We start from the raw sequence: 24,518 nt of genomic DNA on the forward strand, positions 1-24,518 counted from the left end.
CAGCTTCATTAAAGATCTTGTCAATTTCTTTAAACTTTTTATATTCTTTTGTCACATGAGGGTACCCTAAATAAAAGAAAATCTTGTCGTCTACGATATATGTCTTTCCTCCATCTTCTAATCAAGTACCTCTCATTAATTTGGCTTGTATCTTTTAGTGTAATTACCTTCAATATATGAGCACATAATATCCCTTTTAATTCAAATTTCCTGTAGTTGCATCTGAACACAAAGCTTTCTTCATTGTAAAGAATGGTATAAACATGTTCCTTCACATACCAATTATTCATCAAACTTCGTTCCAGAATTTTATACTTTTCAAACCCTGGCTCGATAACTTCTTCATCACCTTCATTACCATCTTTAGTTGTAGCAAGTTGATACACATGGCAATACCACATTCGCTTGATCTCCAACTAAACCTACTTAAAAATGCTTGTAGTGTAGGCCTCTTGAAACTGCCTCTCCATTGAAAATCTGAAATACACTTCACTACTATGTTTTTGAATCTGAAATTAGCAAAGAACTCTTTCTCAACTTTATCATACAATGCTATCTCATATTGCTCAACAAATTGTTTCAAAGCACTAATGAAGTTAACATATCCATCAAAATAGGTATGCATGCGTTCGCTCCTTTGAGTTGATAGCATTCCAGCCCAAAATATGTGGTTGACATAAACTAGAATCCAAAACTTTCTTTCCTTATATAACTTCACCAACCATTCATTATCTTCCAGTTTGTACTTCATTGCAAATACATTCCAATTTCCCTCAAACATTTGTTGGAGTTAGACTGTCATATATGACTGCTTTAAACTCTTCTTTTTCCTTGTTATATTCTTCAACACCCCTCAACTTCACAGGAACCTTACACAATATGTGCCATACACAAAACCTATGAATTGTATTAGGCATAACTTCTTTTATTGCACTTTTCATGCTCTCACATTGATCTGTCATTATTGTATGTGGAGGATGACCACCCATTGCTACAAGCCATGTACTAAAAAACCATTTAAAAGTTTTAACATTCTTATGAGAAATAAGTGCACTACCTAATAAAATTGATTGACCCTGATGATTAACTCCAACAATCCTTGCAAATGGCAATCTATAATGATTAACAAGGTATGTTGTATCAACACTTACAACATTACAGAACTCTTCATAAGTTGCTATGCTACGAGGATGTACCCAAAACACATTAGCAAGCCTTTGTTCCTCATCTATATCAATCAAATGAAAAAATTTCTATTTTGTTGTTGCATTCATAAAAACATCCTATTTATGCAATCAACATCTCCATTTGCAAACCTTAAACTTCTTGTTCTGTCAATAAAATCAACAATCCTTTGTTCGACAACTTAACTTCTCAAGCTCCCCAACTTGTACTTCTAAGAGTCTAACACATTTGTTTGGCCTTATGCCAATAATGTCATGGACTTCAAGCTTTCTTTTCATACTTGACATGAACCTAGCCATATTGAGGTCCAAATCATGATTATGTCGAGTTTCCAATTTTGTCACTTGCCAAAGACCAATACTTCTTAAAAATGCGCTTAAGCATGTAGGGCAATTTATTCTCTTTGATGCCCACTTTGCATATGATTTTCTCCCCTTATCACAACTAATAGTGTGATATTTGCCCACATTGCAATTGCCTTTCGAAGCAGACTTCTTAGCCATATTAAAGCCTTTCTTCTTAGCATAAGAAAGGTAAGACTCAAATAGAATGTCAATGCCAGCATAATACATACCAACTCTTGGTCCTCGATCACACCCTACTAGCTCATTCTGTTGATTGCCATCAATTATAATAATCGGATTGCCATTGCCATCACCATATTCCCCTACCTCAAATTCCTCTACTCCATTTTTATAATATTCCTCTTGCACATCCTTTGCTTTATCATTTTTTCGAAATGCTTCTTCTATTATCTCAATTGGATAGCCATTTTCATATTCAATAGAATGATTCCCTTCCACTTCATCAATGTGCTCAAATTCACCATAACTCATCTCAGTTTCATTGCCACCTTCATCTTCATCTTCGCTCATCTGTCCAAAAATCTGCCATCTTCAACTCTACTATTATCCCTTTGGTCAGTTTGATCTCCAGATCTTCTATTATTTCTTTGGCCAATTCGATCTTCAATTGATGGAGGATGAAGAAAACAAACTTGAGATATAGTTGAAGAAAATTAAATATTTTATTCAAAATGCAAAGAGAAAATAGAAGTGTATAGAAGAAATTTAATATTTTTTTTAATCTACAACAATTCATTTAATAGGTTAATTGGAAATGAAAACATAATGTATTGTCCTTTGCTCTAAAAATGAAAATCAATAAAGGTAATTAAAGGAAAAGTGTAACGGAAGAGGGAGAGAGTACAATAGAGGGGTAAAAAATTTTAACTTTACCTCTAAAAAGGATGAAGGGTGTTAAAAGTATTTAATATTATCAAGAACTCATTAACACACATTAATTATGAATAATTTAAGACTTATAGCATCACCCTTTTACTAATTCTAATTATTAATTCTTGTTTTTTAACAACATTGTAATTATCAATTGGAATACATCAAATGGAAGGAAGAAATGAGTAAAAGACAAAAAGAACCCTGCCAGTGGGAGAGCTAGTGCACTAGCGACAAGCAGAGCAGGCCAACCTCGGGGATCAAAACGCGGCGTTTCCAACAAAAATGGCTCCCCGTAAATGTAATATGCCACGGAGAACTATGTATTCATCACTACCCAAAAAACCCAAACACGATTCGATTCAATTCCATATGTGGAGAAACAGAAACTCTTCGTCTTCTTCTTCATCGTCGGTGCTCTTCCTGTTGCTCGCTATCCTTCTGATCAAAATGGCGGAATCTACTCCTCCTGCCGCTGTTGACTCGTCTAATGCAGCGGTTCATATTGTTTACACTGAGAGGCCCCAGGATGAGGAGCCTGAGGCCTACCATATCCGAACCCTATCCACCGTTCTCGGCAGGTAAATTCTTAATCTATTAATCAATCGGTTGATTTGGTAATTGAGGTATCAAATGTTCCATTAGCATGCTTTTTCTCCACTGCACCTCTCTTTTGTAACGATACTCAATTGAGGTTTCAATCAATTGCTCGTTTCCTCTTTTCTTCCTTTTGCTTTCAATCACAAATCAAAACCAATGTGCAGCTTTATATGCTTGGAATATCTTCGATGAAGTTTACATCCACGCCTAACTTAAACAGCAAAGTTTTCTTTTCTTCCCGTTCTTAATTATCTATGCGGCAATTTCTTCCCGTTCAGGAAATTCTTAGCTAAAATCACCTGGGTTACATCCTCGACGCATGCAGCTTTTTTTTTTTTTTTTTTTTTTTTTTTCTAACTCCATTGTTGTTAATTCGAACCAAATTCAATGCAGAGCTTAAAAATCAATGATCCATGTTTGCCAAGATAATTTCTCTTGCATGCATGCAACAAATACTTTAGTTAATTTTACTGCATTTTCAGAGGCAAAACCATTAATTTATAGATTATATGTTTCTAATCTGCCGTCTCGTTGAGTTTGGATCCATGCAAATTCCAAGCTTCAGATTTTAATAGACTATCGAATCAAATGTTCTATTATGTGTCCGTTTGATTTGTTTTTGAATTGAATTGAAGTGATGAGGCTGCAAGGGAGGCTTTGGTTTACAGCTACAAGACGGCTGCGAGTGGATTCTCAGCCAAGCTCACGCCTGAGCAGGTTGAGCAAATCTCAAGTAAGTCCCTTTATCTTTTTCACCCTTCAGTTTCCTCCTTTTTTCAGCTTCGTTTTGCCTGATTATTTCAGTGTATTTGATTGGCATTTTTGGTGAATTATAACTGACGATCGAGCCATGATTACGAAATTGTTATCATTTTAAGCGAATCCCTTATGATATGTATTATTTATTTGTTTGTTTGTTTATTTTTATAACCATGGTTTTTATCTTTACCCTTCTTTCCTTCCATATGTCCTCTCCCTCCCTCTGTTTCTTTCTCTTCCCCAAATCTCTTCTCTCTTTCTTTATCACTTTCAATTCCAACATATTCAAATATCCAAGCAAAACCGGTTTTCAGTAGACTTGCCATTTAATTAAACATGAGAAAATCCACACCTGAAAATTTCTCTCTCAATTTGTGTCTACCGGTCAACATCGCTTGGGTACCATTTGATGGGCAAATCATCAGCTTACTGGGTGTTTGCTTTATCAACATCACTTGTTTGATGAAAGTTCTCTGAGAGAGAGAAGCACTAGTAATATAATATAATGAATTGGTCAAGACCCACTACCATCATCTGTAGAAGATAGAAGGGTCTATGGGGGCTAAAACACACTTTTCAAGCGGTGATTAGCGCTCACATTCTTCGTTTTTATTGTGAGGGAACATGGGAAGATTCTTGATTGCTCAAATGGTTGCCGGTTCCGAGCCATATTCAACTTCAATGATTCCAATTCTGATACTGATGGCTACTCTTTCTTCAAGAAGCCATCTAGGTTTTACTGTGATTGGCGTGACATCATTTATTTCTTCGGTTAATAAATGACTTTGGATTTGATCTGGGATCTACCTTCTTCGAGTTTCAAGAGTAAAGTAATTCCGATCCTTATAACCCCAAATTCCTAGCAAGCTCTCCAATCCCTATTTGAGAGGGAATCTCCATTCTTGAACGTGAGTCTACTGCTGTAGCCAAAATCTAGGAGCAAATGGGGAATGCCTTGGCAAAGACTTCCCCTGTGATAATGCAGGCAGTGGCCCCTGTGAGGTTGATTTTGGATGCCATCGATGAGTTTGAGTAATAAAATTGAGAAGTTTGGGGTCACTGACAAGCGGGAACCCAAACTGCATAATCTGTGTCCAAATTCTGCCTAAATATTTTGATTATATTCAATTTTCTCTTTATACGTTCCTCTCTTGCAAACTGTACGTCTTATGTATTTGATTTTATTAAAAATTGGGAACATTTCATATTGAAAATTTTCCAACTTCCCTCTTTTACTGTGAAAAAAAATAACTGAATGGTATATCTTTGTGCTTTCAATTCTAGAGCAACCGGGCGTTCTTCATGTTGTCCCCAGCAAGACAGTTCAACTGCATTCAGGACCTGGGAAGCTGCACTGAATCACATGAAACCCTCTCTGTTCCCTTCTGTGAATGAATAAAATAGCCCTTCATAACAAGTTTGTTATGAGGCTTGTGTTCTTAAAAGCAGTGTATTGGGTGCTAAGAAAGCTTTGTATCTAAATTACAAATGTACTTATACATCTATATAATATAGCTGCATCTATGCGTTTGTGTGCTAGATTTTTGGTTTATGCATAATGCATTTGGATCTATATACTCATACTTCTGTATAAGGCCCCTAAATTAGGAAAGTTGAGCAATAATTCATGCCACTTCTATTTATCTTTGGCATCATTTTTATTTTATTTTTATTTTTATTTTCATTTTCTTTGCTTTGCGCTTATTTATTTTGAGGTTTTTTTTTCGCTGTCCCAAATTTTCTTTCCTAATTGATGGAAATTTTGGTTTTGAGAATGTTTTTTTATCCTTTGATTGGATTGAGGGTAATGGAGAGGAGAAAAGTTGATTTTGTTTAAATTCTCATGTTTAGACATCAAGTAGAAAAGAAAAGAAAAGAAAAGAAATATACCTTTTAATTAACTTAAAATATTTCAGAAATGAAAATTATTTAGATTAAGATTGTTAAATGTCCTCTGAGGTATAATAGTTACTCTTTTTTAAGAAAGAGATTATATTTCTTTTTTATTTTAACAATTTATTTAAATAATACAAAATAATTTTTTTTTCTTCTCCATTTCATTGTTTAATTTCTTTTTCATTTCCCCTGCACGAATTAAGAATGAGTTAAGGTATTTTTCAAAAGAGGCATGATTTAGTCAAATTTATAAGTGAAGATATTCTTATTGTAGATTATACTAATGCGTAATGCCTTTATTTATTGTTTGATGATTAAAAAAAATAGTAAATATTGATTTAGACCACACTAGGTTTAGATTAGGCAACTAAACTCGCTTAATATAAATATTTTAAAAAAAAAATTTGATAGAATAGAAAAAAATACAGATTCAATAATATTGACAATATATGTAAATTGATTAATAAGTAGATTGTGCATTTTATTTTTTTATTTAATTATTTTCTTACTATCTCATCAAATAACTTCTAAATTTTTATATCTTACTAAATGAATTGTAAAGCATTTTTCTTTAAATAATCAAAATAATTTATAAAAGAAAACACATAATAACATTATTAAAATAAAAAAAATTATACACTTAAAATTTATCAATGTAAAGATTTAAGATTTATTAATAATGATAGATTTAATAAGATAGGTTAAAAATCTGTTTCAAACATACACAATATGAAAATTATTAGAAAAAAATTAAATAAATATATTTTTAATATAAAATTATTAAATATGTAATATTCGGGTCGAACTGCACAAGACCCAAACTGCATAGTCTCTGTCCACATTCGGCTCAAATATGAACCAATGAACAAGTCTACTGTAGCTAACGTTTTAAAAGCCACCAAAAATAAAAAAAACGTTTTAAATAAAATTTTGGACAATTGAAATTAAATTATGGCTTCCTTGTTTCAAAAAAAAAAGATTGCAATAAAATATTCTCACTCAATTATATTATTTTTTACTTAATTTTTATTTTTCAAAAAATAATTTTTTAAATTAAAAAATAAATTATCTCACTTATTAAATTTTTGAACATTAAAATTGATAAAAGCATTCATTAAACTACAATTTTTAATATTTTTATATCCAAGCAAGGAGAATATATATATAATTTACATAATTATTTACATATTTATAATTTTATATATCTATGAAACTCTTCTTTTAAAATAAATAATTAGTAAGAAAAGAATTTAATTGAATTATATTTGATTTTTATTGTTTTGAAAATGAAAAATTTTTTAAATTAAAAATAGTTAAATTCCTTTATTTTAAATAAAAAAATTAAATGAGAAATTATTTGAATTGAATTTTTATAAAATTTAATTTTCAAAAATAAAGGATAATGGGTCCAATTTATCCTTAGAAATTTATAAAGATAAAACTCAATAAAAATCCATAAAACATGATCATGTGAGGTTTTGTCATTTCTTTGTTAATTTTCATACAAAATCAATTCATTTTGTATATGCTATAATTATTTGTTAGTGACATAAAATTGATATGCAAATTAATAAATTTAAATTATTATAAAGGATTATATTTTTAATTTAATATGTTAATATTAATTTATTATATAATATAATATTAATTTATTAATATTAAAAAATAAAATAAAATACTAATATCTATATATAAAAAATTATTATTAAACAAACTAAAACTATTTTTTTAAAAGAATTTAAATAAACAATGTCTAAAGTTTTAAATCATTAATTTTTAATTTTTTCAATTTTTAAATTAGGTCGAATTTTAAAAACTTGGTGAAGCTCATTTATAAATATTTAATTTTACATAATTTTATATATATATATATATATATATATAAAATCAGAGTGAATAAAATTTGAATAATCCAAATAATTTTAATTAGAGGCACAAATTTTAATTAGAGGGTACATTTTAAAAACTTATATTTTTTTTCCGTTAAAGGTAAAAACGAAAAGCCTTATTCTCCAAAAAAAAGAAAAATTAAAATTTTTTATTAAATTAAAAGCATTTTAACCTCTTACAAAAAATTAAGACAACATTCCTTTTAAAAAATTAATAAAAAAATTTATTTTTTATATTATTAAATTTGATATTGACACTAAATTTTGAGCATTATCTATTTTTTTTCAATTATCTCAACTTTTTGATATTTAAAAAGAAAAAATTAGAGAAAATTTTGCATAAAATTATGTATCTAAAATCTGTAAAATTTTTTATAAACTCATTAAATTAAATTATTAAAAAAATAATATATTTGCTAGAATAATAATTCTTAAAATAAGAAATTCTCAATCAATTTTATTGTAGATTTTTTTTTCAAATTTTCTACTTAAAATCATAAACACATCATTTCTCTAGAGAAATGAGTTAGGTTTTCTTTTATTGGGAGATTATTAAATTTATTAATAATTTGTGAAATTTGCATATATATATATATATATATTTTATTTTTAAAATTAAATTAAATTATTATTAAATTAAAAAAAATTATAAAATTTAGTCCTTCCATTACATTTTAACCTTACCATTTAAGCCAAATAACTTTTGATTGTCTTTTTTTAGATAAAATAATATTTTAATTTTATCATTTATTTTTTTAAATTAAAAATTAATTTTATTGAAAATTAGAGGATTAAAATGTTATTTAAATTAAAATCTTAGAAATTAAAGTATATAATATTTTAATTGTATAAGTAAGGTGTCATAAAATTAAGACTAATAATAATAATAATAATAATAAACTTAAATATAAATTTTATTAAAAATTATTTAAAAAAATAATTATTAATTTAATTATAAACACCTAAAATGAAATTATAACTAATTAAAAATTTCATCATTAATAAAATTTTATGCTATGTTTATACTTATATTTTTAAAACAAAATAATAAATAATTTAAATAATTAATTATTAAATTAAAATAAAAAACCTCTTATTGGGATAAAAATAAATCCAATAATAAAGAAATTATTTATTTCTACCAAAAAAAGAAGTTATTAACTAAAATAAGAAGAAAAAAAAAAGAAAAAGCTGAAAAAATGGCAGATCCTTGAGAAAGGGAGGAGAGAAAGAGTTAGATCAACTCCAGAAATCATCTGAGATAATTATTGCAGCGATGAAGAAGCAAACTGTATCGTCATCATCATCAACAAGAAAGCCTGCAAAAACAGTTCTTCCATATCAAACCTCAAGACTGAGGGACCACTACTTGATAGGTAAGAAAATAGGCCAAGGTCAATTTGGCACTACATATCTGTGTACCAACAAGGCCTCAAACAAACAATATGCCTGCAAATCAATCCCAAAGAGAAAGCTTCTCTGCAAAGAAGACTATGAGGATGTTTGGAGGGAGATCCAGATCATGCACCATCTCTCTGAGCACCCAAATGTGGTGCAAATCAAGGGAACCTATGAGGATTCCATGTTTGTGCACTTGGTCATGGAGCTGTGTGCAGGTGGGGAGCTTTTTGATAGGATTGTGGCAAAGGGTCATTACAGTGAGAAGGAGGCTGCTAAGTTGATCAAAACTATTGTTGGGGTGGTGGAGGCTTGCCATTCCTTGGGGGTTATGCATAGGGATCTTAAGCCTGAGAATTTCTTGTTTGATACCCATGGTGATGATGCCCAGCTTAAGGCTACAGATTTTGGGCTCTCTGTCTTCTATAAGCCAGGTTGGTGTTTGATTCTTCCTTTGCTTATTTATTTATATATTTGAAGATATGGTTGCTTTTGCTTCTCATTAAATTGGCTCTTGGATGGGATTTCTTGGATTTTTTGTTGATGACTGACTTTTTTATATATTCACAATTTGTTGGGATTTCAATTTTTATTGATTAGAATAATGGATGGCTTTTGGTATTCGTTGCTTTTCTTTTCTTTTCCTGGTCTTTATTGAGTATATATTTAGATTCATTATGTAGGCCATGAACCTTTTTTATATTCGGATCCAGTTGGCTATTTGATTATGTGGTGGGATCAAATTATTAACTTCTTTTGTTTCTGTTTGCTGAAAGCCTGGTTAATTGATGAATCATATTATTTTTATCAACTGTAGGATGCTGATTTGCTTTTTTTGATTTTTTTCCTCGTCCTGTTGATTCAGGAGCATGCTTGTCACGTTACAGTTTTTTGTGGAATTAGCAGTGTTTTTCTTGGAGTGGAAATGTTGATGTCAGTCTATTGTTCAGAATATAGGGTTTTAATTTATGCAAGATCGCCTTCACTGATTGCTTTTCTTTCATTGCTTTATTTTCCCTAGAACTTTAGTTAATTTTGATTCTTTTGTGGTTATATTTTTCTTTCTTTAATTCCTTGGAAAATGATTTTATTTAGCCAAATTCTCTTAAAATTGGTAGAATTTAAAAATGAATTCTAAACTGCATATGCAACTTATCTACTTCAAAATGAATTCTATTTATTAATAATATAAGATATTATTGGGAGTGAAATATGTAAGATATCAAATTTGAGAAATCATTTACTAATAAATTCTACTATGAAAATTTGCAAGTGAAATGATTTCTATATTCATCCGGTTCCAACATAATATAAGTATGGGATTTCTGAGCATGCTTAAGTGATAATTGCCTTGTAAAAATGATTAATTTTAATGGCTGTAAATATCTGAATTTCTAGGGCTGTGCCAGTGCAACTCTGTCATTTGCTGAACTTTTTGCTCACTGACTGGTGCTTTGCCAAGTAGTAACTGTTGGCTACTTTTGCCCCTATTCTCTTTTTCCCCTGCAGGTCAATATTTATCTGATGTAGTTGGGAGTCCATATTATGTTGCACCTGAGGTTTTGCTCAAGCATTATGGACCTGAAGTAGATGTTTGGAGTGCAGGTGTTATTCTTTACATCTTGTTAAGTGGGGTTCCACCTTTCTGGGCAGGTTATGATCTTTGTTATTTTCTATTATTCTCATCAGTTATTCTTAGAAATATGCAGCTATATTGTTGATCCTTTGTTCTCTTATGCTTTTTGTTCATATGTATTTTCTTGTCTCTCTTACTTGCAGAAACTGAACCAGGAATTTTCAAACAGATTTTACAAGGCAAAATAGATTTTCAATCTGAGCCATGGCCTAAGATCTCTGATAATGCTAAAGATTTGATACGAAAGATGCTTGAGAGGGACCCTAGGAGGAGGATTTCTGCTCATGAAGTCTTATGTTAGTTGTTTCATTCTTATTATAATGGGAACCTAGTCATGTAGTTGTTATCATAGGGACCATAGCAATTTGCTATCATTGTGAAAATTCTTGTAAATTCATAATAATGGAATTGGTTTATGCATCAGGTAATCCCTGGATCGTGGATGACAGAGTTGCCCCTGACAAACCTCTGGGTTCTGCAGTATTGTCACGCCTGAAGAAATTCTCAGCAATGAATAAACTTAAAAAGATGGCTTTGCATGTATGTTTTATGATCCATATTTCCTATTATTTTCTTCTTTGTTATGGAAAATTTTGTGACAGTAATATGATAGTCAACTTATTGGTCTAGTCACCGAGATAGTTGAATTATAAATTGCATAATCTTGCATGAGAATTTATGATGTTTAGCCAATAATGAGGTTTAGAAAGTGAACCATATCTGCTTCCTAAGTGAAGTTTCACTGGGAAAAGTACAGTACATATGACATTTGTTCGGTGATGTTTTTATTTTGATTCAAGGAATCAAATTCTGAATGGTTGTGATCTTAACTTGTGATCCTGAAATCATTAGCTTCCAAAGGCACGAGGCATCCAATTTTTTAAGCTTATTAACAGGTTATCCTTTCACGTGATTACGTGAATGACACAATCTTTATTTCAAAGAAATCAATCATTAAGTAGCTTTTCTGTGGCGTGAAGGGAATAAGTAGAGGAGGAAGGAGAAACTATTACTGCTATTTTTTTTTTCTGTAGCAATTTATTGTGTTTCATATGCATATGCTTCATTTGGAAACGAAGTGCACAATACCATCAACTTTACCTCAGTTTGGATGTACTCTTGGATTCAAGAAACCAGGTGAACTTGCATTTTATCATAAAATTTTACTCCAACTGCTCTGTTATTTCTGATACATGCCTGAAAGCCTGTTATAAATTATAATACTTGCTGCCTCGCTTTTTCGCATAGTGCTTTTTCTATGGTAGTAAATAATTTGGTTTCTGTTATTTATAATATTTTGCATCATTTCTTACAATTATAAAATCATTTTTCAGGTCATAGCAGAAAGACTTTCTGAAGAAGAAATTGGTGGCTTGAAAGAGTTGTTTAACATGCTTGATACGGATAATAGTGGGACAATAACATTCGAAGAACTTAAAGTGGGTTTGAAGAGAGTGGGTTCCGAACTGACGGAATCTGAAATCAAGGCTCTAATGGAAGCGGTAAATGATTTGTTAGAAACCATATATAGAAAATGGTTCTTTTCAATATGCCTAGTAAATAAGCGTGATTTTGATATTGTTACCTTGATTGATTTTGATGGTTCTCACATGGGGAATTTCTTCAGGCTGATATTGACAAGAATGGAACAATAGAATATGGAGAATTTCTTGCTGCGACTTTGCACTTAAATAAGATGGAGAGAGAGGAGAATTTAATTGCAGCCTTCACCTATTTTGACAAAGATGGTAGTGGCTACATCACAGTTGATGAGCTTCAGCAGGCTTGCAAAGACTTTGGTTTAGATGATGTTCAACTGGATGAAATGATCAAAGAAATTGATCAGGACAATGTAAGTCTTTATGTGGGTATATATCCGGTCACACAAAATGGTTTCTTTTACCCATTTATTTTTATATTTTCATTTTTCTCCTGAGGATGGTTTGTTGTCAATATTGCCTCATGGTGACTAAACTTGCTATTAAAGGTGGAGAAACACTAAGCCTCAAGTCAGTTTTGGTTTTCTATGTTTTGATTGATGAACATTTCTCCAGTTTTGGCCATTTTTTTTTATGATTCAGAATGCGGAGGGCATAATTTTTCCCTATTTTTAAAAAAAAAAAAAAAAAAAAAAAAGAGATTCATGTTTTACTAACCAAAGCATAAGGTTTTTGGACTGGCAATTTAGTGCTAATTTTGCAGGCAAGTGATTTGAATCACTCAATGTCTGCTTCAACATTTATGATTTCTATTAGAGATGAAATGTGTAAATAACATTAGATGATTTCAAATTGGTTTGAACTTCAATGCTGTGAAATGTTATTTTTCCAGGATGCACGAATAGATTATGCAGAGTTCACTGCAATGATGAGAAAGACAGATGACGAAATTGGAAGGATCGGAACTATGAGAAGCAATCTAAACTTCAATCTAGCTGATGCCTTGGGAGTCAATGAATCGGTCAATGAACCAACCACTGCTACCAACGAATTGGTCAATGAACCAACCGCTAGCACTAACTGAAGGTGTTCTTTTGTATATTTAAGCAACATGCAGCAATGAAGGAATGAAGGCTACAGCTAAGTTCTTAAAGCTATCTTTTGCTCAGTCTTGGAAGTATTCTGTTATTCTTAGTTTTGATGAAGAAGTTTTATAAAATCTCATTTATGCTCTGTAGAGCTGAAAAATAACATCTTAGTGGCCCCAGATGTTCGACAGTTAGAATTCGTCTATGCCGTGAGGTTTAACTGCATGATCACTATAACTACGACAGAAGCAGCAATTCATCAAAGTAAATTAAGTGTAGATGCTAACGTTGTTGATTTTCTAGCCATGGGGCCATTGTTGTAGGTTTAATGCTTTGATATGTACTGGCCATTGCCACATTTTGTTCATAATAAACATTTTCTGTTGTAAAGTTTCTAAAGTCTCCAGCAGAACAAATGAAGGCCAAGAAGCCTTGACCCAGTAATCTGGATTTGGAAAATGGAAACTGTACAATTTCTTCAGTCCTTATAGATGTCGTCACAAACCTTCATGGGTATCATTTCGCAGATGCCATGTTCATTATATGATTTTCCCTTCTTGCTGTATTGCCATTGAAAGAGAGGGACATAGAACCTGCATGCTGCCGTTGTTACATGGTGATTTTATTGTCACTGACTTTGAGCTAGTAGTCAATTTGTCAAGTTGTATCTAGGCCTGGCCAAAGGAGAATTTGGGTTCAAAATCAGACCGATCAAATTCAAGATCAGAATCTATCAATTGTTTTCGAGCTTGAACCAACTCCGATTCGGGAGGGAAGCCGATTGTTGGACGACCCTATTAAATCTGAATCGAATTAGAATATGAGTTGATTCAAACAGTAAATAATCGACTCAATTTCAATAGACTCAGAAATTAAAAAAATTGTTAATAATTAAAAAGTTTGATATTATTGTTAAACTTTTCTAGAAAAAATTATTTTATATTTATATAATTAATTAATTTAATATTATAATCAAACAATAAAAAATATTTTTTTTTTAAATAATTTTAATAAAAAAGTAAATTTTATATATAATTTATTTTTTTACAAAACAAGCCGTTGCGCTATCTTTAAGACTCGACGAGGTGAATAGAAAATCGGTGGAAAGAAAATAAGAGTTGAAAGGGTAGAATGGTAATTTAGGGGAAGACGGATAGGATAAGCCGATAAGCCCATGGTAGCATGGCCCAAGCGCTTGCTTCAAACACGGAGAGAGTGTGAGACGCAGAGCTCTCAATTTCTAAACAATGGCTTCTTCTTCTTCTTCAACTCTCTCCCTCTGCTCTTCTTTCACTTCTAAATGCAGAATATTCCATCACCAAAACACTTTCTTTCCTTGTAAAACCCTCTCTCTTTCTAAGGCCAACTTTGGCTCTCTCTCCAAAACCCCCACACTCGCCTCCACAAGACCCTCATTTTTGCCCATTCTCAAATCCTCTGAATCCCAAGCTCCGGTCCTTGAGGTCGAAGCTGATCAAACTCAGTCCCAACGTGATCCTGAACCTGAACCTGCTTCTGCTGCTGTTGTTGATGTTGCCAAGGAAGAGCCCAAGCGTGAGGAGGTTTTTGCTGTTGTTATGGTGAGTGATGAATGTCAACGATAGCATTTGTAGTTTGATCCAATTGGGTTTTGATTCTTTTTGCATTTTCAATTTCATGTATTTCTCAAGTGTAATTTGTGATTGCTCAGCTTGTTTCTTTTTTGTTCTTGAATTTAATCCTTTCTATACTAGTTTAATGGTTAACAAGTTTATTTTTGTGAACTGTAATTTGGGTTTCTGGTGTACCGTTGTGGTTGCCCAGAGTTTTATTTTTGTTATTTAATTACTACTTTTAGTTGGTTGACTAATGTTGTGTTTATCAAAATGATAGCTCTGAAATTTTCCACCTCCCCTTTCAGTTTTATATAAAGTAAAATGTGAGGTTTTCAGATTGTTTATAGTCGTTTTGTGAAGTTTAAATTTTGTGGGGTAGAACATTGTCTTAAATTTGTGTTTCAAATTCTGTGTTTCTGTGCTAGTAGAACACTCTCTAAATTTTGTGTTTCAAATTTGTTTCAGATTGGATCACGCCAGTATATTGTCATCCCTGGGCGATATATTTATGTTCAGAGGCTGAAAGGTGCTAATGTCAATGATAAGGTATGTGCTTCCTATGTTTTTTTGTGTGCATTTCGATTGCTTTAGAATTAAATCTTGCGTGCTTGTCGCAATTTTAATTTTAGTAATATTATTTATTGTTTGCTTATGCAGTAGAATTGTTATCTTGTGTGGTGTATTTGATTTTTGATTGGTAAGGTTGTGGTTATGATAAAAGTAGTAATGGTGTCTTCACTCTTATTTGGATGCTTGCTTCTGACTATTCAATGGGTTGCGAAATGGAACTGTATTCCTTGAAGCTTAACAGTCTGGTTTGGGTTATACCTTATACCTGGATGTCATGCTTGAATCGCAACTGAGAGAGAGATGGAGAGGAATTAAAATTACTGTTTGAGGGGATGCTGTGGCAGCCTAAACATATTATTTGGCCATTGTTAGTTTTGAAACAGGTTGCTTTGTTGGGAATTGGAAACCATTGAGTTTTGCCATCGTTTTTAGTGCTTAAAAATAAATGAGACAGGTCCTCACTGAGGTCAATAACTTTTGGGATAATCGTTCCGTCATTGTCGGTGTTGTGTTTCTAGGTCAGTTTGGGTCTTCAAGTTGGTTCCATAGTACCTATTCTGTTATCCGCCAGGAGGTCCATTCTTTGTGCTGTTGATAGCTTTGGAAAATGTCTCAGTCAACCATATAAAAAATTACCACAAATAAACCTCTGATTTTTTCTGTTATTTTGAAACTGATGGGTCACCTTTCTGTCATTTATGTGCACATACAAGTTGTGTTTCTACAGTTACAGAGGATGATTGTAAGATGAATGCTTTTCAGATTATCAAGAAATTGATGCACGTCAAATGTAAATGACCACTAGTAGTGGAGGGTATGCATTATTGGTTACAATTTACAAAGGCGTTGAATAACCTCTGTTCTCAATCATTCCTTGAGTAATCCACCAGGAGTAAAATTCTTATCTTTTTTTGGTGTCTATGGTGATGGACAATGGTGGCATTTCAATGGATGACATGAAGAGATTCAGTAATTGTTTGAACTTGCATTTTAAATGAGAACATATGGTTCTGGTGGACAATTTTTGTGTGTAGAAGTTTTGGACCAGCTACCACTAAAAGTATATTTGTGGATGCTATAACATATTTATCAATTTCTGGGCTATTGGCTTAAGGTGGTCTGTAAGGTTCTTTTCCCTTCACTTCTGCTTCTTCAGATAAGTGAACTTAACAGTCGGTAGATTTATAAGCGAAGTAATCCTGCTATCTGACTCTGTAAGATATTCAATGTACCAACGATAACATTTAACTGTTATCTCATTTTCTGGCTGGGACCAATGGCTGCACTTAAGGATATTTATACCAGCCAAGAACATGATTTGGATTTCATTGTCTGTTTAGTAGTTTTCTTCTACTTTTACTTCTATTCCCGCTACTTCTCTTTTCATCAGAAATTTTTTTTGTTCCTGTGCCTTTCATTTTGGATGGGAAAATTTTTCTTTCATCTACTTCCTTTTATTTGAAATTTCTTGTTATTAATTAAAGAAAGAAAAGGTAAAACCCAAAATCATTGATTCTATCTGTAGATAAATGTACTATCTTATGAACACTATCTTGATGATATAAAAGGTGTGACATAAGCATCCAGGTGTAGGGGCCATTGCCTGGTACAGCGGCACCACCACAAGTGTGAAGATTCGAGTCTTGAGGGCATTAACTTCATGTGAAATTATTAACTTCTCTCTTGTAGGGAATGGCTGTTGCAATTTTTCCCAATTTAGGATTTCTAATTCTTTTCGCAATAGTAATTGGTGAACAATTAAAAATGCAAATGCCAACAATAACAAATAGTAAACATATTGTACCATCTAGGTGACTTATAAAATAGTCAAAACTGCTGTGGGATTTTGATTTAAGATAATGGTTAATTTATTAGATTCTCTATCGTAATATGCTGCTGCTGTGTTTAACTTGCCCAAAAATCTGGAATGTTACACTCTATCTGCCTCCATTCCATGTTAAATACTTGATAATGTCCTGTTCTGATCAGAATTTAGTATCTATCAGATTTTTTTAGTTTCAGTTTTTTGGCTGCTTGCAGTTTCCTCAATTAAAATGTATAATTTTTGGATTCTTGTGCAGATCGCTTTGAACAAAGTGTTACTTGTTGGAACAAAAGCTAGCACCTATATTGGAAAGCCTATTGTGACTAATGCTGTTGTTCATGCTGTAGTTGAAGAGCAGGTAGTTTCACTGCTGTTGTGCTTTATTTCTTTCCAATTGCTTTCACTTTTATTTTTATCATCCATTTCTAATTGGCACTCGTGTATTCCTGATGCAGGGATTAAATCCCAAAGTTGTTGTCTTCAAGTATAAGAAGAAGAAAAACTATCGGAGAAATATTGGTCATCGGCAGGTATTATTATTATTATTGTTTTATTATTTTTCTCTTAAAGCATTTTAATGGTGTACTAGCCATAAACAAAATCCTTCGCATGAATGCAATTATAGTTGATGCATGTATTTCACATGCCTCTTATAATTGGACCACTCTTTTAATATGCGAGTTTGAGCAAGTCTTTCTGGTTGGCCCCTTACCTATACGTGTGTCATTTCGCTTGACAAGAAGAACACATTTAGTTTTTGGTTCTTTTATATTTTAAGTTAACATGGAGGAAAATAACATTATGCTTTTGAGACTCAGCCCAGGTGGCAAATGTGCATTTTAAGGTTTGCAGGTTTTAGTTTTGATTTTTGATTGTTTAACGAAAAGGAAATAAACAAAATTATAAATCAATGTATTCAAGTTAAATGGATACACATTTGTAATTATTATAGTGTTCAACTCTTATTCTTCCTTGTCATTGTCTCTCTTCCCTTTAATCCTTTTGAAGCCCATCAACCTCCAGCTAGAGCTTTCATCTGCTTGAGCTGCATTTGAATGCATCTATTACTCTTAACAAATCCATCAGCAATTTATACAAACCTGAAGCATGGCAAAGATGGAGTTGCTATCCCTTGCAAAAAGTTTACATGAACTAGAGTTGGCATAAAAAGCAATTTATAGAAAAGAAAAAAAAAAATCCTTATGTATGTTCCTGCATCTTTTCATAAAATGTATTTTCTTGATCCCCTGTTTTTGACAGATAAAATTTAACTACTATATAAGATGATGGCCCAATCATATTTAGGATGATGTACATGGTGCATGTTATTTGCAGATAATGTTGTCTTAATCATAAAACTAATGGAGTTAACTAAAAGTTGGAATTAAGGAGAATGACTCTTGAGAGTAAGGGTCTTAGGCTAAGTAGAAATAAGACTGAATATATTTATTGCGAATTTAATTCTAGTAGAAGGAATGGAGGTGCTATGCGATTGTGGGAATCCTGAAAAAGTAAAATGCACGTTCTATATAACTGTGGTCAGGTCAGCTATGTTATAGGAGAGTGAATGTTGGATATTTAAGGTACAACATACCAACAAGATGAATATGATGGAAATGCAAATGTAAAGAAATGTCTAGTTTTATGATAATAGATAAAATTACGAATAACTTCATTCGTTAAAGAGTGTGTGTAGCACACATTGAGAATAAAATAAGAGATGGCCGATTAAGATGGTTTGTTCATGTCCAATATAGAGTATCAGGTGTCCCAGTAGGAAAGTATGTGGAAGGAGTGAGAAGAGAAAGAGAGAGACCTAAAATGATATGAAAGGAAGCAATATAAAGGGATTTACAATTTTTAAATATTAATTCAGAATTGATTTCAAATAGAGCTAAATTAATTGGTGAAAAAGGATCAATATAATTGACCACTACTAGTTTGGGATTAAAGTTTAGTTGTTGATGTTGTATAAGATAATAGCCCTTGCATAATAAAATTTTAACTTGGCGAGAGCAAACCATGGTGCTCTATCGTGTCTAGAATCTCATGGGTTCAAGTCGTGGAAACAGCCAGAAAGGGAGAGGCTGCATACAATAGAGTATGATTCCCTTCCCCCACCACACACACACAGTGGGAATGAACTTTTATATCTGATAATGGCCCTATCATTTCAAGAAGAATGAAAGTGAAATAAAATGAAAGATCTGTCGTTATTTCTTTTGTCTAGTTCGATTGATGAATGCAACCTTCTGTTGACTCATTCTTTCTGTGATGTTTTGATATGGTTGACTTGATTATGCAGCCAAATACAAGAATAAGGATAACAGGCATCACGGGCTATCAAGAATATCCAGCAGTTACGCTGGACTCGTAGGATTCTTCAAAGATTTTGGAGTGTACTCAATGATAACATTCAATATTTTTGAGATTTCTTCTCATTCAATGTTGCATCATGTATGTAATTTCCTTTATAGGATAGTCTTTAGATTGAAATCTGAATTCTAATGATGAATTGTGAAAATCAATTGCAAATGAGCTACTTGTAGATTGTGCATCTGTAGAATCAATATCCACCCATTTTGCATACATATGAGCTACGCATGGAGGATTGCTTTGTAATTGTATTGCTGAAATTAATTTGGGTGACCACAAAACATGATCTTGCTATACATGCATCCTATTGAACGTAGCTTAATACTTGTGTCAACAGGATTTTCTTGTGGCCTCTCTAGATTTATAAACTTGTTTGATTGAGATAATTCAGCCCAGAAACTTAAAATTTTTAGTAGGTATGTTTGGTTGGTCATATGTCTTGACTTCGCGGCCAGTCAAGGTTTTCACTTCCTTGATGGTACACGTTAAATTACTTCGCAAGTAGGCCATTGAACCAAGCAAGAGCTTTTCTCATATTTACCCTTCTCCTTTTAGCTAGAGATCATTTATTTTAGGAAGGAGAGATGATAAATATATAAATAAACTCTCATTCTCACGTCATAAATTTGGTAAGCACCACTAAATAATTAAAGTAACAGTTCTTGGATGATTTGTTCTAATTCATCACATCAGCCTTTCCTGTTTGACACTGTCCAATTCACAGCAAAAGTTGATGTTTCTGCTTCCTCTTAAATCAAAGAAATGAATCAGCTGAATTCTAAAGGAAATAAAGGTACCAATCCTGTTATTTTTTAGTAATAAAACACTATACTTGTTACATGATTAACAGCAATGCAGTAATAGATATTCTGACCGTCTGTGAGGAGTACAAAGACATTTTTCCTAGAATATTTCTGGCTCCCAACTATCTAAATAATCTGTATTGAGAGATCATTGAATTAACATTATAATAAATATTATATATATAAAGAATATATGAAGAAAAAAAAAGATAATTTTTTTATATCTATTTTCATTTGTGCCATCACAAGGGAGAAGTAATCAACCCGTGGGTATCACAAGGGAAGGTGGGTATCACAAGGGAAGGTGGTGATCAGCCTCTTTCTCAAATCCTCCGATTAGCTCGAAGTTGAGATCTTTCTTAAGCTGGCTCAAAAAGATAGGCCTCACCAAAAGAACCTTCACTCACTCGTATATCCGCTTTCTTTTTAGAAGCGTAGGAAATATGATGATGGATCCGATGAGGAAGAGCATGGACAGAGTTTTAAAATCATAAAGATCCTTGACTGACTTGAGATCCCCAAGAGCAAGGCCAGCCTGATTATTATAATAAAGCATCAGCAGTGACAACATTGCAATTATTAGCACAATTACATAGAATGTACTAAGGAATTAATTAGGAAACTTAACAAACCATCCAAACTTTTCAATACATGGACATAGACACAAACACACGCACACACAGGGAGCTTCATCGAGCTATTAATTTCAAACATTCCAGGGACCTAGCAACAAGAAATTGAGCTTGACAGTGCACAAGACTATCAGAAACAAAGGGAGCACAATAATATTAAGCTGCAACTGATATAGCTGAGAATACCAATGCACGCAGTTCATTAGGTATTACTTGGGAGATTTTATTATTAGGATTTAACTTTTATTGATTGCCTACATTGTAGTTAGCTTGGTTCCTACAAAAGAAGTATTGAAATTGCATGTCCTACAATTTATTCTCCCTTTCCTCTTCTTCCTTTTCCTCTTTTCTTCTACTTTTTCTACATCACAACTCACAGTCAACCAATACTTATGAAGGACAACTTTTTAATTCTGCCAACTGCTATCATCTTTTCCTAGGCTGGTACAAGATCTGTTATAATTATCATTCACAGAAACCACATTTAAATGTTTTTTAGAATATTTTTGTATTATCATGCTAACATGGGCAGGAAGTCACCAATCCGTACCTAGCCAATACCTAACAGAGATCTACAAGGAACTTTCTCTTACTACAACTAACTAATTACTATATTAGGCCTATTCAATTTTCTCTACATGATCCCTGCTTCAATATTAGGCCACCCGCAAATGTATTTGCTTGTAAACTTCACACTCCGGATGTTTATGCTTAAGACATAAGGGGGTGTATTGTCTTATATTGGTTTGGGATAAGGACTTTGTATGATATATAAGACTTGGACAAGCCTCCTCCCTTTGAGCTAGTTTTTGGAGTAGAGTTAAGCCCAATCCATTTTCTCTATGCTATTAATCCACATCTCCAAAAACAAGTAATGTGAGAGTGAGATGCGCAAAAGATTGGTCAAACCAACCAACAAATGGAGTAGTAATTATTAATTATATTCTTAAGTTAGTACATGTCTGAATGATCAAGCACTCAAATAATAATTCAATGATAATATGAGAAAAAGGTGCAACAAATTTTTTAGAGAAACAAATGAAAATTCAAAGAAAGGACAGGTAACTAAAAAAAATAAGGATGAAAAGGAATGAGAACTTTCTAAAAGTAATCATAGAAAAAGCAAACTCAGTTTGATAAACATAGAGTTACGAGAAACTTACCCTGACAGTAATATAGGAGGCTGGTATAAGTCCAAGCAAAGTCGCCAAAAAGAAAACATGAAATGGTATGTCAACAATTGGAGATGCCAAATTGATGAAAAGGTTGGGCAACGTTGGAGTTACTCTCAAAAAGAGCATGTAATTAAGCAGCTTTTCCTTACGCTTAGCTATCTGGTGGGGAAAAAGGAGTGCAGCATTAAAAGAAAAATGGTATGGCAATATAAATAAGTAGAAGACAATTGATTTAGTAATGTTTGTTAATGTTGAAGACATGACAATGAAATAATACCTCAGCCTGAAAAACCCTTAACTTGTCAGGCCAGAACCAATTAACTATAGGCCTGCCAATCAATTTGGACAAGAAAAAGCAGGAAGAGGCCCCAGCAGTGGCATTGAAGACAACTAAGAAAAGCCCTCTAACAACACCAAAAAGAGCTCCAGCTAGCAGTGACATGAAAATTGTTCCAGGAATCATAAAAGTCTGCATGAAGATATATGTAGAGCAGTAACCCAGGATGAACTGTGCTGGGTAATCTTTTGCATATGTCGCAAGATGGTCTCTGAAACAAATAGGGATCAGTAGTCCAGGAAAGCACAACAGAATTGAAACAAGAATATAATATAAATAAACTAAAAGTCAATAATGATTTCCTCCTGCCACACAGATCAAGGATTTTATTAAAGAAAAAGATACAGAAGGCAAGAAGTTTCATAAGCAAGAAGTTTCATAAACACATGCCAAATAGAAGGTTAAAAACCAAAAACAGTAAATATACAGATATCACATTAGAGTTCTACATGATTTGCAAACAATAATCAGGTGAAATTTAGGAATTAATTTGGCTTCCAATTTTGAGGGAATCTAAAATAACTTATCAGGAAAAAAGGGATGACTAATCAAACTGACTTCTCTACAAAAATTAACCACTACTTCTCTGAATCAATGCATTGTGCAATCCATCATAAGCTAATCTTACTAGCAGAAATATAAATTTCTAAAGCTAGATGCTCTCCAGATCACCAATGAGATTATATCATAAAAAGTTGAACAATCCCTTCTATAAATAGCATAGCATATAGTTACCCTTTTTCCACTAAAATACAACAGTTAATGCTGGCAAACATAACCCAGAGACAGAATAAATAACCAATCCATTTATAAATTTCAGCACGTGAAACCAACTCCTTACCCATGTAATTATTAGCACAATCCTGACAAACAACATTGCAAATCTAATGCAATGTCTCTTCCATACTTGAATGACTTTCCTATTCTGCATAACACCTTATAGCCAACGGTCAACCCTGCATGAAAACTAGCATTTTTTCCACATAACCCAGAAAATAAATCCACGAAACTAAAGTTTGTTCACAAATTAATTATTTTACCATCAGTTTTTTTGTTGAAATTTCACACACAACAAAGATAACTACAAAACTTTACAATCAAAATCTTCAAGCAACCTAGCTAAAGCAATTCTACCCACATCTCAGGTTGGCAATTCACACAAACGTAAAAACCAAACAAGCCGAAAGGGAAAAAAAAAAAAAAAAAAAAAAAAAAAAAGAAGATGAGAGAAAAAAAACATACTTGAGCAAGCGAAGATCTGAAACGGTGCGAGGCAGCTTGAGGTTGACATAGACAGAAGTGGGCATTCCCAAGTAGATGCAAAACAAACCGGAGGAGAAGACGACGAGGACCCCAAGAGCAGCAGTGAATTCCCATCTGGTAAAAGGGAACCTCTCCAACTTGGGCTTCTTAGCGGAAGGCGAATCCTCCTGTTTGGCCTTCTCTTCGTCCCTCATTTTTGGCCTAATGCTTCTCGTATTTCTTATAAGATTCCTCGCCGCAGGCATCAAACTCTAAAGAAGGATTCAGTCATGGGAAGAAGCATTGTGTAGAATTGGACCCATTTCTCAATTATAATTTGTTGAAAAAAAAATCAATTTAAATCACAAAAGCTGTAAAGAATTCAGATTTAAGAAATTTGGGATTCAGAGATTTTTGGGTTTTTATTAAATTCTTGATTTTTTATAAAAAAATTCTGCGTGGCGAACAAACTAAACCCTGCACCAGAGAGAGGGAGGAAGAGAAAACAGAAGCTTTTGTCAAAGATACTTCTTTTCCTCCAGGTTAGGTTTGGTCAGACAAGCCTCTAATAACGTGGTTAATTACAGTTTTTGTAATATTTATTTATTTATTATTTATTTTCATTGTCTTTATCAAATTTTACCATGTGAAAATTAAATGATTGTCACATCAATCAATTAATTCATTTTGAAAAATTCTATTTTGCTTGTCTTAAATTTTTATTTAGAAAATTAAATAAATATTTATATACAGAAATTCAGTATGTAAAAGTCATTCAAAATCTCACATAAATTATAATTAATGCATAAAATTGATATAATTTTATTAAAAAATATAT

At 32.4% G+C, this 24,518-nt stretch overlaps 5 protein-coding genes across 5 annotated transcripts; 3 read left to right on the top strand and 2 right to left on the bottom strand.

Annotated features, from left to right (window-relative positions):
• Window positions 1-773: 773 nt before the first annotated feature.
• On the bottom strand, window positions 774-2,060 carry LOC131174632 (protein FAR1-RELATED SEQUENCE 5-like). Its single transcript, XM_058138386.1, has 3 exons — window positions 1,349-2,060; window positions 1,076-1,228; window positions 774-991 (listed from the first exon to the last, which is right to left on the bottom strand). The coding sequence occupies exons 1-3, from the start codon at window positions 2,058-2,060 to the stop codon at window positions 774-776; spliced, it is 1,083 nt and encodes a 360-aa protein (XP_057994369.1).
• Window positions 2,061-2,677: 617 nt separating this feature from the next.
• LOC110635286 (subtilisin-like protease SBT3.4) lies at window positions 2,678-5,318 on the top strand. The gene is made up of 3 exons (XM_021784569.2): window positions 2,678-3,001; window positions 3,656-3,753; window positions 5,064-5,318. The coding sequence occupies exons 1-3, from the start codon at window positions 2,706-2,708 to the stop codon at window positions 5,135-5,137; spliced, it is 468 nt and encodes a 155-aa protein (XP_021640261.2). The 5' UTR covers window positions 2,678-2,705; the 3' UTR covers window positions 5,138-5,318.
• A 3,395-nt stretch (window positions 5,319-8,713) lies between these two features.
• LOC110635287 (calcium-dependent protein kinase 11) lies at window positions 8,714-13,606 on the top strand. Its single transcript, XM_021784570.2, has 7 exons — window positions 8,714-9,396; window positions 10,472-10,615; window positions 10,742-10,894; window positions 11,023-11,138; window positions 11,933-12,100; window positions 12,226-12,450; window positions 12,930-13,606. The coding sequence occupies exons 1-7, from the start codon at window positions 8,841-8,843 to the stop codon at window positions 13,119-13,121; spliced, it is 1,554 nt and encodes a 517-aa protein (XP_021640262.2). The 5' UTR covers window positions 8,714-8,840; the 3' UTR covers window positions 13,122-13,606.
• Window positions 13,607-14,299: 693 nt separating this feature from the next.
• Window positions 14,300-19,672, top strand: LOC110635289 (50S ribosomal protein L21, chloroplastic). Its single transcript, XM_021784572.2, has 5 exons — window positions 14,300-14,705; window positions 15,186-15,266; window positions 17,372-17,473; window positions 17,571-17,645; window positions 19,421-19,672. Exons 1-5 carry the CDS (start codon window positions 14,373-14,375, stop codon window positions 19,490-19,492), a joined length of 663 nt encoding a protein of 220 aa, XP_021640264.1. The 5' UTR covers window positions 14,300-14,372; the 3' UTR covers window positions 19,493-19,672.
• Window positions 19,673-20,267: 595 nt separating this feature from the next.
• On the bottom strand, window positions 20,268-24,240 carry LOC110635288 (uncharacterized membrane protein At4g09580). Its single transcript, XM_021784571.2, has 4 exons — window positions 23,681-24,240; window positions 22,379-22,649; window positions 22,090-22,260; window positions 20,268-20,829 (listed from the first exon to the last, which is right to left on the bottom strand). Exons 1-4 carry the CDS (start codon window positions 23,944-23,946, stop codon window positions 20,698-20,700), a joined length of 840 nt encoding a protein of 279 aa, XP_021640263.1. The 5' UTR covers window positions 23,947-24,240; the 3' UTR covers window positions 20,268-20,697.
• Between the last annotated feature and the right edge of the window lie 278 nt (window positions 24,241-24,518).

Source organism: Hevea brasiliensis, chromosome 16 (genome assembly GCF_030052815.1).
Source record: "Hevea brasiliensis isolate MT/VB/25A 57/8 chromosome 16, ASM3005281v1, whole genome shotgun sequence".
Taxonomy (NCBI): Eukaryota; Viridiplantae; Streptophyta; class Magnoliopsida; order Malpighiales; family Euphorbiaceae; genus Hevea; species Hevea brasiliensis.

Coding starts and splice junctions, on each gene's coding strand:
- LOC110635286 (XM_021784569.2), top strand. CDS start 2,706: ATGGCTCCCCGTAAATGTAATATGCCACGGAGAACTATGTATTCATCA. Junction 3,002..3,655: donor CTATCCACCGTTCTCGGCAG/GTAAATTCTTAA, acceptor ATTGAATTGAAG/TGATGAGGCTGCAAGGGAGG. Junction 3,754..5,063: donor GCAGGTTGAGCAAATCTCAA/GTAAGTCCCTTT, acceptor TTTCAATTCTAG/AGCAACCGGGCGTTCTTCAT.
- LOC110635289 (XM_021784572.2), top strand. CDS start 14,373: ATGGCTTCTTCTTCTTCTTCAACTCTCTCCCTCTGCTCTTCTTTCACT. Junction 14,706..15,185: donor AGGTTTTTGCTGTTGTTATG/GTGAGTGATGAA, acceptor AATTTGTTTCAG/ATTGGATCACGCCAGTATAT. Junction 17,474..17,570: donor ATGCTGTAGTTGAAGAGCAG/GTAGTTTCACTG, acceptor TTCCTGATGCAG/GGATTAAATCCCAAAGTTGT.
- LOC110635288 (XM_021784571.2), bottom strand. CDS start 23,946: ATGCCTGCGGCGAGGAATCTTATAAGAAATACGAGAAGCATTAGGCCA. Junction 22,261..22,378: donor TAAGGGTTTTTCAGGCTGAG/GTATTATTTCAT, acceptor TTTCCCCACCAG/ATAGCTAAGCGTAAGGAAAA. Junction 20,830..22,089: donor CCTCCTATATTACTGTCAGG/GTAAGTTTCTCG, acceptor TATAATAATCAG/GCTGGCCTTGCTCTTGGGGA.
- LOC131174632 (XM_058138386.1), bottom strand. CDS start 2,060: ATGAGCGAAGATGAAGATGAAGGTGGCAATGAAACTGAGATGAGTTAT. Junction 1,229..1,348: donor AAGTTGTCGAACAAAGGATT/GTTGATTTTATT, acceptor TGATTGATATAG/ATGAGGAACAAAGGCTTGCT. Junction 992..1,075: donor TGTTGGAGTTAATCATCAGG/GTCAATCAATTT, acceptor CATGGCTTGTAG/CAATGGGTGGTCATCCTCCA.
- LOC110635287 (XM_021784570.2), top strand. CDS start 8,841: ATGAAGAAGCAAACTGTATCGTCATCATCATCAACAAGAAAGCCTGCA. Junction 10,616..10,741: donor GGTTCCACCTTTCTGGGCAG/GTTATGATCTTT, acceptor TCTTACTTGCAG/AAACTGAACCAGGAATTTTC. Junction 12,101..12,225: donor TCAAGGCTCTAATGGAAGCG/GTAAATGATTTG, acceptor GAATTTCTTCAG/GCTGATATTGACAAGAATGG.